Below are 18868 nucleotides of genomic sequence, written 5' to 3'. Positions count from 1 at the left end.
AGGGTGCAGAGGGGACAGCGACCCACCCAGCTCACAGTATGACCATGAGGGAGACCAGCTCCTTCTCCTACAGACTTCCCTAATTGAAAGTTATGAGGCTTCAATCAAGTTATCATTTAGAGCCATTCAGAACCATCTGCACTGTCAAAACATTTGGAAAGAGGGCTGCAGATAAAGCCCGTGTCGGGCTGCATCTGACAGGAGGACAGCAGATGAACAGAACCATAACTCGCCACAAGTCAGTACTTTTGCCTTTCTCTTCTTCAGCACTATGATGGCACCAGAAATCTCCTCAAAGCCTATGTGTTCATTGAAAAAAAGCATCTGAAGTAGTGTTTCTCACCTTTTAATGTATATACCAATCACATGGGGATCTTGTCAGAATGCAGATTCTAGTCACCTAGGTCTGGGTTGAAGCCTGAGATCTTGCATTTTTAACAACCATCTCAGCAATGCCGATATTGCTGTTCAGAAGACCAGAAACTGAAGAGCAAGAATCTAAAGGAATCTAGGCTAAGTCTGTGTTGAAAGGAGTTTTATAACTCAGATGAATTCTCTAAATATGTATTCAGGCTCCATCCAAGGGAACCACAAAGAAACAGGAGACTAATAAAATAAGTTAGATTAAATGCTAAACACAATCTGAATTTAACACATAGGGATGCAATACTAACTCAGAAAGGTTTCATGTTAATTAACCTAATAGGTAATTTTATTTAGCCATGCTTCACTGAAATACATCATTATGTAATTAAAGGTAGTGCAATTTGATGCACAAGGTGGCCATTTATTTATCTTTTCTCTGTTGGAATATATATATTTGTAAAATAGAACAAAGAGGTTTTTTTCCCCCTAGTTTAGCGTCTAAAAGATCAAAGTTTTTTAAAAAGTGGGTTTTTTTGTTAAACTTGTATGAAAATGTATTACACATAACAAACATGATCTTTTCATTTTGGCATCTGCAGTATTTGAAAAGTGAAAGATTAAAAAATTACATTTCACATGTCCTTGGTAGCTACTGAAGGGACTGAACTGATTCAACTGTCACTCACCATTTACTGTGGTTAGTGCTTCATTAGGCACAGACAGGCACAATATATCTTAGTCAGATACTTCTATGGAGCACGCAGCTCTCAAGGAATGAAAACAAAACCAATCCAAACACTAGACTGTGGGTGAAAGCCCATCTCAGAGAACATTCAGTTCAAAACAATAAACTTTTTATATATGGAGATACATTAACATTTATTTTTCAAACTATGAAACAGAATTGTATCTCTAAGAATTGTACTTACAAATGAGGCATAAATAAAAGATAAATAAAAGATAAACAAAAGCAAAGAATGAAGTACAGGAACCTAACGTAGTTCCATAAAGCCAAGGCCCAGGGTGGCCCGCTGCTGACTGGAGAGGAGGGACCAGGCAGTGAGAGGGAGCCCCTTACCAGCATCCACATCTGAAATAACACTGACCAGAAAGATCTAGAAGCCTAACCACCTTAAAGTACCCACTGGCAACAATGCTCATTAAGTTACAATGATAACTCTTGCTCATACATTTTAATATGCAGACATCTATGTTGATATATTTTAGTGTATATATTTCAGTATACATATATTTTGGTACATATATATTTTAGTGTATATGCATGTGTGTACATATATACTTTATATATATTTATGCATAAATATATAATATAAAAAATGTATACTTAAAATATGTATATATATATGTGTGTGTGTGTGTGTGTATATATATATATATATCATATATATATATATATGATATATATATATAATTTTTTTTTTTAAATCACATTGCAAAGCTGTATTTTTGGTTTCTGGTGCAGTTACCTGAGCCAGAAATCCAGGAATCATCTGAAACCCTTGCCCTTCCCCTATCACTCTCATTCAATCGAGTTGTCACATCCTAACTATTCCTAAATATTCCTCCATTCTGGCTTCCAACCACTTTCCCCCACTCTCCATTTTTTCCTTTTTCTCTACCTGTTCTTAAACTCTGTCCCTCTTCCCTATCCACAAATATCAGCTGTTTCACCCCTTGGTGGGGTACTTTTGTCCATGGCCTGGCCAATGTGTCCTCAACTCTAGCTTTGTTAACTTTGAAAGATGGCTCTGACGAGTCGGGCCAACTAATTACCACTTGGTGACACCTTCCGTGACCATCCCCCCTAACCTATCCTCAACTATCCACCAAGGATAAATTTATCACCTTCCCCTCTGAGCCACCACTGTACTGACTGTATATCTGTGTTACAGCTTATTACACTGTTTTTCCTTCTGATCTTGAAGGCATGGAAGGATCTTTCTCATCTTTATAAGCCCCAGGACCTAACTGGCACCTGGTACAAAATAGGTGTTCAATAAATATCTTTCAAATAAAAGAATGAATGAATGAATGAATTATACAAACTATTCTGAGGAGTGTACACAAGAAACTGAAGTAGAGAAAGGAATTTGATTTAGAACTAATATCATCATATAAAATTAAACACTAGAAAAAATCAGTTCAGTCATTACATCAAAATATCTAAACCCTAACTTATTTATGTCACTCTGAAGGAATTCCAATGGTCTCCATGGAAACCTCTGGTTCAGCAGTACAATTTACTCGATTGTTAAAATTTAGAGATAGAGGGACTTTAGAGAGTGCCTAAGACAATGCCTTGATTTTTACATGTAAAGAAACCATATTACATGTTTAAATGTCAGCCCCAGAACCTGAAGCTGTGACTCAGAATCCTGGGCCAGTGAGCCTTCGTTATGCCATGCCGCCTCCCCAGTTAGAATGACGCGTCTTTATTTGATCAGTCTGGTCAGATTAAAAAAGAAGAAACGGATATGGCAAATTCGTTCTCATTCCTTGTGACACAAATGCTAACAAGGATAAAAATATCAAAAGAAAGTCTATAAAATTAAGGTTTGGGCAGAAAAAAACCAATAAAACTAATCCCTGAAGACTGAAGTCTATCACCATTGATAGTGTACTGAAAGAAGGATGGGTGTTTAAAGATGCTTGAAAATTTAAAACAGACTTCCATAGATAATGAAAACCCCAGAGATAAAGTCTTAAAATAACAGCCACACAGGACTTCCCTGGTGGCGCAGTGGTTAAGAATCCGCCTGCCAATGCAGGGGACACGGGTTCGACCCCTGGTCCAGGAAGATCCCACATGCCACGGAGCAACTAAGCCCGTGCACCACAACTACTGAGCCTGCAAACCACAACTACTGAGCCCATGCGCTGCAACTACTGAAGCCCGTATGCTCTAGAGCCCATGCTCCTCAACAAGAGAAGCCACCGCAATGAGAAGCCCACACACCACAAAGAAGAGTAGCCCCCACTTGCCATAACTAGAGAAAGCTCGTGCGCAGCAACGAAGACCCAACGCAGCCAATAAATAAATAAATAAAAGTAACAGCCACACGTTATATAGATACCTGGGAATATTCAGACAGGAACATCCAAAAACCATTAACAATTGATACAAAAATTTAAATAGGAAAGGCCCTTACTGAGGACTACAATAAGGAAAAAATATAAAACTCAACATATTGCATTGAATAGCCGAGAAATATTATTTCTTGCACTATGGAACAACAAAGGAAGAGAGAGGTTCCATTCGGTTAGTCATTTAAAATGCTACCACAGAAAGCACTTCTCCAAGGAATAACTGTAGACCAGGCAGGACAAGAAAAAACAAATTAATAAGCTTTGCACATCTTTAATTTCTGTTTATATGACAGCTGATGCAAAACAAGGAAGTCATATTATAAGATTCCTCCCTGCAAATTTATTAATCGTCCTGCAATAATGTGGGGAATTAGGAAAAAATCGTTCATGGGTAATTATCTTAAAGATCAGAGTAAATGACACATTCAAGCAATCTTTTTAGAGAAACATATCTAGCATATCACAAAGACAAATCACTGCTGAAATCATGTAAATTACTCTCCTGAAAGAAGAATTCTGAACTTCAGTTTACAGAGTGGTAAGTTGATACATTTAGTTCCAGTCATCAAATGGCATAGCTGTACTTTAGATGGTCTGTGGTTAAGAATGCTGGAATGAACACCACTAAGGTATACGACTAGATGGATGATACTTGACAGGGAAATGTTTGACACCCATCTGCTATGACAACCCTCTCAGATAACACATGGAAGACCTGAAGGCAAAAACCTTCCCACCCTAAATCCTCATTGTCCATTTTTTGGTGAAGTCTGTGGCCTTCTTGGAATACACTCAAGGGCTTGCCCTGGAATGTGGCTGTATAGATTAGACAATGCATACAGACTACAATGTGAAGGACGCCCCCGGAGTTGTGTGATGCTGTAACACTAGTGGGTGCTGCTGAAGGACAGGGACCAGGTCTTTTTCACTCTTGAACCTCTGGACATTCTGTAAGGTGTTGTTGAATGAATGAATGAATGGCTGAACATAATCATGTTGTGTAAGGGAGATCTTAGTGGGAAGGGGGCTGGCCCTGAGACTCTAGAGGTTCTTTTTCCCTCTGTGCCACCACCAACCAGGTAGTGTGAACAGCATAACCAAGAATCTTCAGATTTGGGAGGTTGGGGTATAAAATGGCCATAAAACCTAATAAAACAAAATTATGAATTGATTTCACTGGGTTGCTAAAATTCTGAAACAGTTTCTAAATTAAACATGTTAGGATTAAAAATGACAAACATGAAAATTTTTATAGTTGATATAATAAAGTTTTTCAATTTGTTGAGTCTACATTAGGCTATGAATATACTCTGTCTTCAGAAGCAAACATGCTGTAAGCTAGCTGTCAAGGAAGAACCACTGAATTTTCAATGAGAAAGAACAGAAATGCCTTGCCAGGCTCTACAGAAAATGCAATTATGTATCTCATTCTTAGAATCTACTGTCTCACATGGAAATACAGAGAAATATAAATGCCATACCAAAGATGAACAATCCACATGTGTACAGGAAAACAGGAAGCTACTCAGATTCTGTCCTTAGTAATTACTAAGTGCCTGTCACAGACTATAATTAAGTTTTGTTTTATATTTTAATGGAATTTAAAGCAGGCTGTTTCTTGGCCACTGATAGGCTAGTTTAGTTAAGTTTGACTTTCTTTTTCAATTATTGTACTATTTCTTTTTTTGCCCAATGTCATCTTTACCAATAGGAATCTAAGGACATTCAATTTGAAGAGCAAAACTGGAAAAAAAGAAAAACCCCAAATATCTAAGTTTATTGATTACATAATATAGTATCTAAAATCAAGAAAGCTACTAGTATATTTAAGTTACATTAATTCATAGAGCAGAATACCAGTAAATGAAAATGTGATGTCTAATTAAAGTACATGCTAGATAATGCAGTGTCCTGAGGAATTAAATCACAAACGTCACAATAGCACAGAGGTCCCCACTTGCGTCCTTCGATGAACAGTATGAAGTAGACACCCAAGTCCCTTTACCAACAATGATGTTTATATAAGCCCCTAGCTTCTCTCCAATCACATTGTCATTCAATCACATCTTCCCTGTGCATGCAAGATAACAATCTACTTTTTCACCTTCATTGGATTAGAAACTTCATATTGACTGGAACATTTGTTGAAAGAGTTTCACTGATTGCTTTTGCTTGTTTTAATAGTAAGCTCATGGTGGATTCACGCATTGCCATTGATCAGAGAACTACCTTCTGCAATCACTTCTTTCAATTCATGTAAAATTTTTATCTTTTAAAAAACTATCATTTCACATTCTATTCCTTTCCATCACTAGCTTATCAGAAAGTGCTCGGCTTTCTTTTCACATTTGTTTTCATAAATAAAGTTGTCATCACTACATTAACAGTTAAATGGTAAGGATTATAAATTTCCACAACCACACTAAGAAGCTGGCAGTCAAGATGCTCCTGCCTGCACCATGCTGTTGATTGGCTCCCACCCATCAGGACTTGCAACTCAAATCTGTGGCCAAGCAAAGTCACAATTTTCTCTAGGACAAGAACCTTAGCAGTCAACTGTCCATAAGTAAAGCCACGAATATTAAATTATCAACAAGAGTAGGACATTCGGTAAAATGTACACAAACTCCCCCTCCCTCCCAAAAGTGACTGAAGTGTCAGTTAAGGAGTAACATTTTAAACAAGGATAAAATAGATAGATGAGGACACACAAGAAGATGAGAGAGAATTTTTTTCATAAGTTGTGGATGAAGGTGTAGCAATCTAGGCAGACCATAGGCAGCTACAACTTCTCAAGTTATAGACTGAGTATTTACCTACAACAACTTAGAGAAGGCACACGACTTGGATACGTAAGTTCTAGAAAGTGTAAAGGTGAGTCTGACAACTGGAAATAGGGTGGAGGATTGAATGTTTGTACAAACCAATTGTCCCATAGGCCTTCTCTGACCATCTCTCACCCCAACCCACCAGCAGGACACTGAGTGTTTATCCTCTGGAGAAATTAAATCCAAAAGTCCTCAAATTGAGGATAAAAGGTGAGAGCAGAGTGAGGCACAGAGCTGAAAAAAGGGAAATTAAGTAAAAAATGTGTTTAATTGGTCTGTGTATCTAATTGGCACCAACAGAAAAAGATACAATCAAAGCTCATTATCAAGCAATTTCAGAATACCAGGGACAGATATAAGAAGCTAATACTTGCCAGGGAGAAAGTATGATGAGGCACACAAATGCTTGCAAATCTGAACGGAATCAGACTTTTCAGTAGCAATACTAGAAGCTCTAAAGAAAGTAAGCAATACATTCAAAATTCTGAGGGAAAAAAAACCCCTCATTATATACTCAACCAAAGTTTATCAATCATGTGTGGGAGCAGCATAAAGACATTTTGAGAAAACTAAGAATTTGAAACTTATATTTCTAACACATTCTTTCTTAGGAAACTAAAGGAGGAAGACAAGGAATCCAGGAAACAAGGAATCTATAATCAGTAAAGGTCAGAAGGAAAATGAATCCAACCCAGAACAGACTCTGATGAATTTACTACTTACAGAGGTGTAACAGAACTAATAAGACATACTGAAACACTAAGAGGCTAGCAACAGCAGGAAGTCATTACTTGCCTTAGAATTAAAAGCCGGGAATTCCCTGGAGGTCCAGTGGATAGGACTCCATACTCTCACTGCCGAGGACCCAGCTTGCCATGTGGCACAGCCAAACCCCCCCCCCCAAAAAAAAAACCTAAAAGCCATTATTGCCCCTAGGATCATAAAGGCCAAATGTTATGGAAATCTACTGACAGCTAGAGCCATGAAAAAGTGCTTCCGCACAGAAGCTGTCGTTAGCCATTCCGAGAAATACAGGTTAAAGCAGGGAAGAAGTAGGGATGAATATATTCAATCCTCATACTTTTCCATTGCCTGAACTCGATTGAGAAGCAGTAGCCAAGGCAGCTTGGAGGATGTATTCCCTAGGGGTTATTCATCCAGGACATAGGGCAGGGAAGAAGAGGGTAGAGAACAGATTTGTAGGGAAACAGAGAACAACTAGCTTAGGACCTACAACAACAGGAGAGGGGGGAAACGGAAGTCCTAAGATGACAGATGTTCAGCTGTGCTAAGGCAAGAAATCAGAGAGCCAAGAGAGGAAAGTTTCAAGGAAAAGGTTGAGGGAGGGAGATGTCAAGAAAATTAAATGGAATTGACAGATTTGCTGATGTGTTTGAGCATTTGGAAAATATTTTCCATATATAATCGACAGATCTTTTATGACTATAAATAACAGTACAGACAAAGACAACTAAACTAATAAAAAGCAGAGACAATCATAAAGTACAGGAAAAACCAAAGGTTATACAAGAAAGAATACATAATCATGAATACTACTTGACTTCACCATGAATAATATTAATATTTACATATTAATATTTCAAAATGTGATATAGATTCTATATTGGGAGAATGAGATGAAGGTGGAGTTGGGGGAAGGTTGATGGAAGAAAGTTAAATCTTTGTCTACTATACACCTACTTAGTAGCAATGTCTAAAATAGTAACTTAGAGATGGCAATATAAACAATTATTTAAGACATGTGGAGATAGATCTTAAAAGAGTTGAAAGTAGTAGTTACTTCTGAGAAATAGGATTAGAGGATGAGAATGAGTGAGGCAGGAGATTACTACTTTTGTTATTGTTACTACTGTGGCAGCTATTAGTAACTAGTTATATCTGAAATAGGTTTAATTATTAAAATTTTCTGATTTGGAAACTGAAGATAAGGATAGTTAAGCGATCTGATCAACTAAATTCACACAGGTAAGGAGTGGCAGAGCCTAATTTAGGCTTTCAACGTATTTTCTACCATAACATGGCCTCCTTTATACAGCAAACCACGGTTAGTTACCTTGTTCAGAGAATCAATAGCTACATGAAAAAATACACAACTTGTAAAACATAAAAGGCACTAGTGAACATCCAATGCTCTCCAAACTTGGAGTACTAACATATATTTCCGAATTAAACGCACGTGCACACACACACACACGCGTAAGATGAGAACATCCTGGGCCAAAATTTCTAATTCTCCAGATATAGACAGTATGTGAATCTCCCTAAAACCAAATACAACAGCTTCTATTTCTTTGATATATTCTATAGCACCCTTGGATTGTATACTTTAATAGAAATACAAAATATTTAGCTTGGCTGGTTGATGTTCCAAAAGCTGAATAAGAACACTATTTTCAACATTTATGGACTCATATATTTCTTAAAGAATTTCCGCATTTATCCATCTCTTACAGCTATGAACCAGTGAGGCAGCTAAGTATACCAAGGGCTATCTTAGTATCATGAAACTTAGTCATTGTGATTGGCTATTTAAATATTATCCAGGGCTTCCCTGGTGGCGCAGTGGTTGAGAGTCCGCCTGCCGATGCAGGGGACACGGGTTCGTGCCCCGGTCCGGGAAGATCCCACATGCCGCGGAGTGGCTGGGCCCATGAGCCATGGCCGCTGAGCCTGCACGTCCGGAGTCTGTGCTCCGCAACGGGAGAGGCCACAACAGTGAGAGGCCCGAGTATCACAAAAAAAAAAAAAAAATTATCCAAAAACCAGTTGTGGGTGACCAATTACTTTGCCAACTTTGATACAAGTGGGGGGATTTTTATTTGTTTTAAAAATATTTAGTAGTGAAAACTACATATACAATGTCTCATTTTATATGTTATGATTCAGCCAGCCCATCATTAACAAGTGACCAAAGACATCCATTGAAAACACACATACACTTTCTCTTACAAACACACACTGATAAACAACATGGGATGTAATAACCATAACCACGCTAAGCTTCTGATAGGATAAGAGAACAGGTTCCCTTAAGCATTCCAAAGCCATCACTAAATGCAGCACTGTGGCAGCCACTCCATGTCATAATAATCTAATATTAGAGAACTGTACTTCTGGAGACAATTTGTTATAAAGCAATGTAACAGAAGTTTTCCACAAGGAATAGTTTGTAGCCAGCACTCCTTCGGTGTGAATTAAGCACTCAAATGCATTGTCTCTTCTGACTACTAGTATTTAGCAAATTATTGCTCCAGTGCTTTATGAGTAAGAGGACCACACGTCACAGTTATATCCCTGTTTTACACCTATTGTCCTAGCAGAATTACTATTAACTCTAAAAAGTATCCTGGTATGGACAATATACTCTATGGTCATCGCAATTTTAAGGGACTTCAGTAGTGGGAGTGGCTCAGAAAGTACGGCTGCCACCAGGAGCTCAGCTTTTGTCCCCCAGACACCCTTCTGACTATCCCTGTTCTTTTGTCATGTTCCATTGCATTGTCAGTGGCTACACTGGCAAGTCATTTGGATCATGTATTATTTGAGCAGCTCTCAAGATCTCTTAAAGAGTTGTTACTTTTGAGAGTGACTAATCTGAATCCCCCTTGGTCTCATGACCTGATTAATTAGAAAATGTGTAAATAATGTTGATAGATGATTTTATGTAGCCCATGAACTCAAATTCTCAGTTTTTACTAGCATTCTTTTTTAAATGGACACATTCGTTTTAGCAGAAGCGGTAAATGAGTAATGGTTAGAAATTGTGAAAATACTTGCCAGTATAGATATTGGTCTCATGAAAATGTATTCAATCCAATGATTCATGTCTTAAGTTTATTTCAAAAAAACTCCACCCTGAATAAAATTATATAATATAGACTATTGATGTGAGGAGAAAAAGCAGTCTGCAAGGCTGTTGTGTGAGAGGGAAAGCCATCTACTTTGTTTGAAATATGCAAAGGATCCAACATGACTCAGATCATAACCTAAATTCTCAAAGAGGTATTTTACTTACTTGTGTTTTGGAATCACTTTACTAGTAAAATAAAAAACAATTGCTTATAAATCGTCTTAAGAGATTATGTAATATGTTATAAGGAGAAAGTGCTTTTGAGTAGGTTAGCTCTGAGTTTGAATGTCAGCTCTATTTACTAACTATGACCCTTACTCTCTTATTTGGTCTCCCTGGGTTTTGTTTTCTTTCACTGTATCATAGAACAGTAGGTAAGTAATTAAAATGCATAAGAGGACTTAGAATACAGTTTGTGTTCAGTAAAAGTATCTATTATTGTTACCATTGTTATTACTATTGCTTAAGACAATTTATGATTCTTTCTCTTAAAACACTGGTAAACAAGCCTGAGTCCTTAGGAAACTTTATTTTATTACATAAATTTCCTTGGTTCAGGAGAGATCATTAAGGATGATGGCAGAACTCTATATTGCCAGTATGTATGGTGATTACGCTTATTTAATAAAATGAAATGCTAAGTGGCCTTATAATACTCAATAAATAGGCAATTTCTTTTCTGATATATGCAAAATCAATTTTGATGCAGACATTTTTCTATATATCAAGATCGGTATGGAAATTTTTTTCTAACCACCCAGCTGCTACAATGTTAAATAAATTAATTTTAATCCTAAATCAGAAATGCTATAGAGAAAAGGGTGATTTAATATGCAATCTCATTACATTTGACAGGTTTATTTATAAATGATTTGCCCCACATTTTGACAAGCATAGTTAATATGTTAATTAGCTTTGAAAAAGATGATGAAAGGGAGAGACTGACATGCTATCATTCTTTACACACCATGTTGGGGAGCACTGGAACTGACACAAGGTGGTATCACTATATATTGTGCCCCCCCCAAAGCACCATGATGATGAGATATTTATTAGCTACAGATTAATTTAGTCACTATGCTAAAAATTAATCCCTTAAAATAATCCCAAGTGACCTTCTGCTTTAGAAAACAAATGCCATTCTAAACATATTTATGAGCTTCTATAAAGGAATATAAGGCTTATTAAGAGCAATGACCTCGACAGCTAGAGCAGAACTCCTTGACAAGGGAGGAACTACACAGATAAGCTCCTTTTCACATTTGCACTTCTCTTAATGTGGTTTTCAGTACTTGGTAAGCCTTTTTGGTTTAGAAGCTTAAAGATGATGTCCTATGCCTTGACTTTCAAAGAGTTATAAAATCCAAGAATTAAGGGAAGCTATACATGACACAAAGTCCAATTTGATTCCTCTGCTTAAACCCTCCTTCACAGAGGCAGACAAAGGTATCATAAAGCTATCTTTCTTGATGAGTTCTCAAATCACACACTATATTCATACATCACCACCATGCTGGAGACCTAGAGCAGTAAATCATAACAGGGAGAGCTCTGACTTCCATCACTTGCTGCCAATGTTAATGAATAAGTGTCTTCATTAATATGTTTATTGCCCGAAGCTATTTAAACAGAAAACTGGAAATTGTAACACTGTGTAGGGATCGTTAGTTTTTAGTTACTACCCCACTGCCCCAGGATGGTAAATGAACTGTAAAAATAGCCTGAAACCACTGCCACCTGCCCCCCTGCTACTGTCTATGGGTTAATATTTGTACTTCTCTTTGGTGCAGCTGAGCCATGACTAAATTATAGTCCCATTTCTAGATCTTTGAATACCCAGCATCAAGGTCACTAATTATGCAAAAATCATTGCCCTGTGAACTTTTCTCTAACTGGAAAAATACATACGTTTTACCTGACTCATAGGAAAATAACAAAATGGCTTTTAGAAAATGGCTTGGAATGAAATCAGATTCAGAGTGACAGGCATAGCACAGACATAACTCAGATTTTAGGGCTTAGAAATGTAGAGCCAATAAGCATGGGCAACTGCTCCAACATAACACATTTACTATTTGCTTTTGGCAATGAATAATATTGGCATGCAGACAAAAGGGCATTTGGGGTCTATTAGTTTATATCAGTTTTCCTCCCTTCCACTTAAATAACCATCTTCTTCTTATGCTTCATTATGTCTCTGCTTAAAGCAAATTGGCAGAAAGCAACCAAGCCTTCTTCCTTAAGAGAATGGACACCAACAGGCACATACATGTCACAGAAAGGTTGGGCGCAGGGCGAGTGGAGAGGCACAGACTGGAAGTCAAACATTATATATCACAAACAGACATATTAGCAAGTCCCAATCCATGCGGTTCTCTGTACTTTAAAGAGCACTTTCAAAGGTTTGGGAAAAATTAGCCACTAGTGTATAAAAAATAGCTTCTCCTCATTCTGAGGGTAGAGTCTTAACTGCACTGCCAAGCAACTAAGACAAAACTGGCTCCAAGCCACAAATATTTCCAAACTATGTTTTATTAGCAGAGTCCTTAACTGACCTCACTGAAAAACAATCTAGAATTTCCATTCTCAAAACGTAGAGAAAAACACTCTATAACTCATACAGATCTACACCACAGAAAAATAAATATATCCACGTGTACACAAAATGTTGCATATATTTTCAGTGGCTTTACAGATGCCCAAATCCCATTCCTAAGGGGTTGTTGGAATCTAAATTAAGTAAATCTACACTGTACCCTACATCACAAGGAACTTGATTATTTTCTCTCCATAAAATGTTCGGATCAGGGCTTCCCTGGTGGCACAGTGGTTAAGATTCCGCCTGCCAATGCAGGCAGAATGGGTTCAAGCCCTGGTCTGAGAAGATCCCACATACCACGGAGCAACTAAGCCCATGCACCACAGCTACTGAGCCTGTGCTCTAGAGCCCGTGAGTCACAACTACTGAGCCCACGTGCCACAGCTACTGAAGCCTACATGCCTAGAGCCTGTGCTCTGCAACAAAAGAAGCCACCGCAATGAGAAGCCTGCGCACCACAATGAAGAGTAGCCCCTGCTCGCTGCAACTAGAGAAAGTCCGCATGCAGCAACGAAGACCCAACGCAGACAAAAAGAAAGGAAGGAAGGAAGGAAGAGAGGAAGAGAGGGAGAGAGGGAGGGAGGGAGGGAGGGAGGGAGGGAGGAAGGGAGGAAGGGAGGAAGGGAGGAAGGAAGGAAGGAAGGAAGGGAGGAAGGAAGGAAGGAAGTTTGGATTAAAAATATCAGGGAAGAAGCCAAGCCTCATCACAGCCTAATTTACTAAAAGTCAAGATTATTTAGGGTAGAGCAGTGAAGTAAGTACAGGGCAAGAAGATAAATGACACATGCTGAAGCTTTACTGAGGTCATAAACATTATGTGAACATGTAGCTGAATTCTGTATGTAGGGCATCATCATTCATGGAAGATAATTCATGCTATCCAATAGCCATGTGCTATGTGAACTGTTTTACTCTGAACACAATTGTGACTCTAGAAAAGGGATTTTTCTATTAATAAATGACCTTTTCAACATTCACTATTAAGCCTTTCTGATTGCTAAAAAGAAGGTTATTCCCTTATTTGATTTAGATCACACTAGACTGGAAACTCATCATAGTTTATCATTAATAATAATTACACATTAAACCTTGCCACTCTTTGGGCCTCCTATAATAGAATTTTAAGTTTTGCTAAACCACTGTGTAAAACTGTGACTCTATTGAAATTAAACTTACTCTGATATTTTTAAAAAGTAATCATTTAATTTCATTTTGGATAATTGGTACCAACAGTTTTCAGGGGTATATTGTACCAAATTTAGTACCTTACAGTCACAGCAAAATTTTCAGACCACTTATCTGATTTCTGTTGTGAATTTAAACATGCTCCTACAACTTCCAGCCTATGCTGATGTTTGGAGATATACACTTCCTTGTTATAAAATAAATCTACAAACTAAGACCCTTAGGGAGAAAAATCACCAAACTGACAGCTAGAAAAATGTCTCTGCCCCTGTCCATCAAGAACCATTAGCAGACACCATCTGTAAGGGAGTCCCTGATTAGGGAACATTCCCAATTATGTTTTCAAAAACTCCAGTGGTATTGCCACACACAGGCCAACACTCCAGCACCATTAATCTTCATTCAGACTGTTAGGATGTTTGTCTAGGCTTGACCCAGACCAAGCACTATAGATAAATTAGCTAGAGTAAAGCTTCCATTTCTCACCACATGTCAAGGCAGGTGGAATATTCTGTCGAGCCCAGGAGGACATCTGGAGGTCTGTACCACAAGGTAACCACTTCATTGGAGTATGTGTGGCTAGGGACGGATTTTGCTCTTGCAAGACCTGTGGGTTACATGAAACATAAAGAAGTTTAATAGGCATTAATAAAACAAGGGAATTTAAATTTGAATGTTCACAGTTTTAAAAGGTCAAAGGTGATATTATAATACAGAATCACGAATGCAATGTCAAGGTTACTAGAAAGGTTGGGGAAAGCATTGTTGTGGTCTACCTGTTTCAAATACATGCTAATAACCAATAAATCATTTATATTTCCTAATACAGCACCAAGAATCTAAAAAAAAGTATCCCAGGAGAGTAAACAAACAATTCATAAACTATTTGATACTATGCAGAAGCTTGGAAATCTCCTGGACTTTCCAAAGAACGTCTCATGGTACTTTAGTTCTGAGAGTTACAAATAAGTGTGATATGGAAAAGTCCCAAGGTCAAATACCTTTGAGAAAAGATGGTTTAAAAAGTAAAACAGGTTTCCGTACTGTGAGACTTCTCAGTGCCCTTAATTTTTCTAATGTGTACGGTGAATCTGAAAGATAAGAATATGACTCTTTTCTCAAAGGGTTTTTCCAAAACTTCTTTTGGTTTTAGGGTTCTGTCAAACACTCACTAAGAAATGCTTATTCAGGAGGTTCACTTGAAAACCACATAAAAAATAATTATAAAGGAACAGTTAAATAAATCTGGTATGTGGAAATGATGAGATACCATATAATAAATTAAATTGTTTTCTAAGAATGTTTAAAAATTGGGAAAGTGGTCACAATAAAATGTTAAGTGATAAATTACATGCAGTTTGACCTCACAACCATAAATATTTATGCACTGAAAAAAGACTGGTGGAAAATATATTTGAATAACCTTAGTGGTTAGTTCTGGAATACAAGATTATCTGTTTGTTTTTTTTTTGCGGTACGCGGGCCTCTCACTGTTGTGGCCTCTCCCGTTGTGGAGCACAGGCTCCGGACGCGCAGGCTCAGCGGCCATGGCTCACGGGCCCAGCCGCTCCGCGGCATGTGGGATCTTCCCGGACCGGGGCACGAACCCGTGTCCCCTGCATCGGCAGGAGGACTCTCAACCACTGCGCCACCAGGGAAGCCCTGTTTTTTTAATTTAATAAGTTTTTCTGAGTTTTTTCCAAGTTTTCTACAATTAATACATAATTCCTTTAAAAAACACAAAATCTATAGATATTATTTTTTTAAGAGAAAAAATCTGTGATAGCTTTCTATCTGGGTATGTTCATTAATGACAAGTGTAAAGTATTATTTATCACTGTGATGCTCAAAGCGAATAAACATTTTTACAGTGAACCTACCATAACATATTTATTTTAATGTTCTGATTATTTAAATTTTTATGTAGTACTTAGGAACATAACTTTTCTCAGTTTATTAAACACGTGGTATTCCCTTTACTGTATTATATGTAAATGTTAAAATTAATAGAGCATCTGGTGAGAAGATGAATTTCTAATTAGTTCAACTATGGTTACAATAACTCGATTTTTCCTACCATGCAGTGTTTATAACAACACAATGGCATATTATAAATTGACTAATGTTTATAAGTATTCCATATTAAAATATACAGATTATACACACACAAACATACCTACACATGTACAGTCCCTAACTTTTCTGCACATGAATAGAATAACTATTTCTGATAACAGATTTCCATAATAACCTCTACTCCTTTTCTCTGCAAGGTTTTATCCTACCTCAAAGCAGGCAAAACTGAACAACAGATAAAACAGGGTGGTAAAGTGTTTCCAGAGTTTAGTAATCTCATCAAAAAGTTTAGTTCCTCAAATGAGCATGTTTCTATACAGACTAAAGAGCTAATAAGCACAAGTCCTGAAGTAGGTTCTGACTCGTTCCATATGCTGTTGTCAAGGCAAATGGGATGCCAAAAACATTCAGGCTGGATTCCCTTGGTTTTGCCAAGTCCCTGTTGACAGAAAGCTAGGCCAGAGGGATAGGAGAATTTAAGAATATGAGATTTTCTTTGACAGCTCAGAAGACCAGACTGGTTACAGAAAATTGTGATACCCCCAGTATTTTTTTTTTTTTTTTTTTTTTTTGCGGTATGCGGACCTCTCACTGCTGTGGCCTCTCCCGTTGCAGAGCACAGGCTCCGGACGCGCAGGCTCAGCGGCCATGGCTCATGGGCCCAGCCGCTCCGTGGCACGTGGCATCTTACCAGACCGGGGCACGAACCCATGTCCCCTGCATCGGCAGGCGGACTCTCAACCACTGCGCCACCAGGGAAGCCCAGATACCCCCAGTTTTAAAGGGAGAACCAGACCTCAAAATTACCTAGAAATAGTATAAATCTAAATAATGATATGTGACTTCAGGTCAGTTATGCCCACTCTGAATGTAAGTTTGTAAAACTGATTAAATATTTCTGAAAAATATAAACAGAAAAAGCTCTTCATCTACATTATTTTTCTCCATCTCATGTTTCAGTCAAGGACTGCCCAAACTCCATTCACATGGGTCACACAGCTTCCCAAATGAACAATGAAAATGAGTTTTCAATATCTAACTCTTCAATGTGTTAAGACAGTTTCTTAAAGTGGTTTGCATGTAAATGTGTCATATTAAAGCATGTTATTATATTTTTAAGATACATTCTTCTTTATCACTTGAGAAGAACTCTCATATCTCAATTTAATAGTCAATTAAAACATAATCTTGTAGAGAGTGTCCTGTATATTGTTAAACAAAAGGTTTTTACCCTAAAAATATTTCTGTTCAGTTAAAAAGATAAATAAATGCCAAAACTTTTCAGGGAGGGAGCACATTATTAAAACAATGACTCAAAAGAAAAAAAAGTACACCTTGAAGTAGAAATATACAACTGCATTTTTAAATAAATATATTTAGTAAAGATATTGCTATGTATTTATACAGTTCATGCATCAAAACATGCTCACTATGCAAAATCTATTAAACTGCATCCTCCGGCTGAAGGAAAACTGTAGGACAGGATTAATTATCACAGCATGTGTGAAAGCTTTCTTTCTCTGTTCCTTGTCAGTTGCTATGGTTACACTACAGGAAGAAAGCTACAATACCTTCTAAAAAGGATGAAGTTCATGGGTTATTATCAAAACTTCTTATATTAATGTTCAGTTTGAATTAAGAGTCAAAAAGCAACGTGAAATGCTAACTAGATGACTATAGGTTATTTATACACTGCTGCTGTGGCTGAGTGTGTACATATGAAAGGGTGCATGTTCCTTAGGGCACCTAAAATGGCTTGCCTAACGATTCAGAGTATCCAACTTGAAGATGTTACCACTTCTAACTAAGGAAAGACCCTAAGAGTGGAGTAAAAAATCCTATCATTCAAGCCCTCTTGCCAATTATTCAAAGTTGGACAACCTTGATTCTAGCTAGCATAGTAGAATCTTAGATTTCCAGAAGAGTTAAGAAGCTTTACAGGTAAGCTCTTACCCAAGGAAAGAATTCCTTTTCATATCTCTATAAGATGGTCTAACTTCTGCTGCCACCCTGAGCCTGGTTCTACCCTCTGGTAGGGACACAAAGTAAATCATGTGACAGTTCTTCCAACATTTGCCTCCAGAAGCCCAGCCCTTTGGCGCCAACCAATGGAGATTCTTCAGTCTTTATCTTAAAAGTTCTCTCAGCTGCAATGGATACAGCTGACCACTCCCATTCTTTTAAATTTACTCCCTTGACTTCTCAGTTATGGAAGAGATAATAGGAGTGACTTGGTCTGCTTCTGGAATCTTCCTCTATCTGCCCCATAACTGCTGGACTTGTCTAGAGTTATATATTTAAAACAGTGCTTTCTAAATGTATACACTCTGTGGGTAACTGGCTAATGCTATGTTTTAACTGTCATCCCTAGGTGACTTCTCTTAAGATTTTATCTCCAGCTCATACTTGTCTGTGGGCTTCAGATCTGGGTCTACCCAATTCCTCCCTAGACATAGGGATGAGGATGTCCTACAGGCACTAACCACAAGTTACAACCACTAACCACTGGACCCCAACCACAAGTCTCTATGGCCAATTGCACCGTTAATACAGGGAACATGCTGTGAGTCCAGGGTCAAATGCAATTTACTAGTAAACTGTTTTAGGTTCCCCAAACAGTAAAAGTTCTTTTAGCTGTACACTCATGTTCATTAGATTTCTATTCTATGCACATCTAATTATTCTTTCAAATTCTAATGCATCCTTTTGGCAGGCAGTAACATCGGTTGGAGACTTGAGTTATCCCTCTGACTCTATGGAGAAAATTGCTAAAACTAGCATTGGTGTCCAAGAATACTAATTCCCATGTCTTTGCTTTGACTAAGGAATTGAGGA

The 18868-nt window shown here is 37.7% G+C and overlaps 1 protein-coding gene across 1 annotated transcript in view; it reads right to left on the bottom strand.

The window, feature by feature from the left end:
• The window catches only part of CDK14 (cyclin dependent kinase 14), a 581983-nt gene that overhangs the window by 214191 nt on the left and 348924 nt on the right, over positions 1–18868 (bottom strand). Inside the window, exon 9 of the mRNA XM_060157002.1 lies at positions 14444–14564. Coding sequence (XP_060012985.1) covers positions 14444–14564 — 121 coding nt within the window. The remainder of the gene's footprint in view (positions 1–14443; positions 14565–18868) is intronic.

Source organism: Lagenorhynchus albirostris, chromosome 8, assembly GCF_949774975.1.
Source record: "Lagenorhynchus albirostris chromosome 8, mLagAlb1.1, whole genome shotgun sequence".
In the NCBI taxonomy this organism is placed as follows: Eukaryota; Metazoa; Chordata; class Mammalia; order Artiodactyla; family Delphinidae; genus Lagenorhynchus; species Lagenorhynchus albirostris.
The sequence above is the reverse complement of the archived record's forward strand: the minus strand, read 5'-3'. Positions and strand labels throughout refer to the sequence as shown.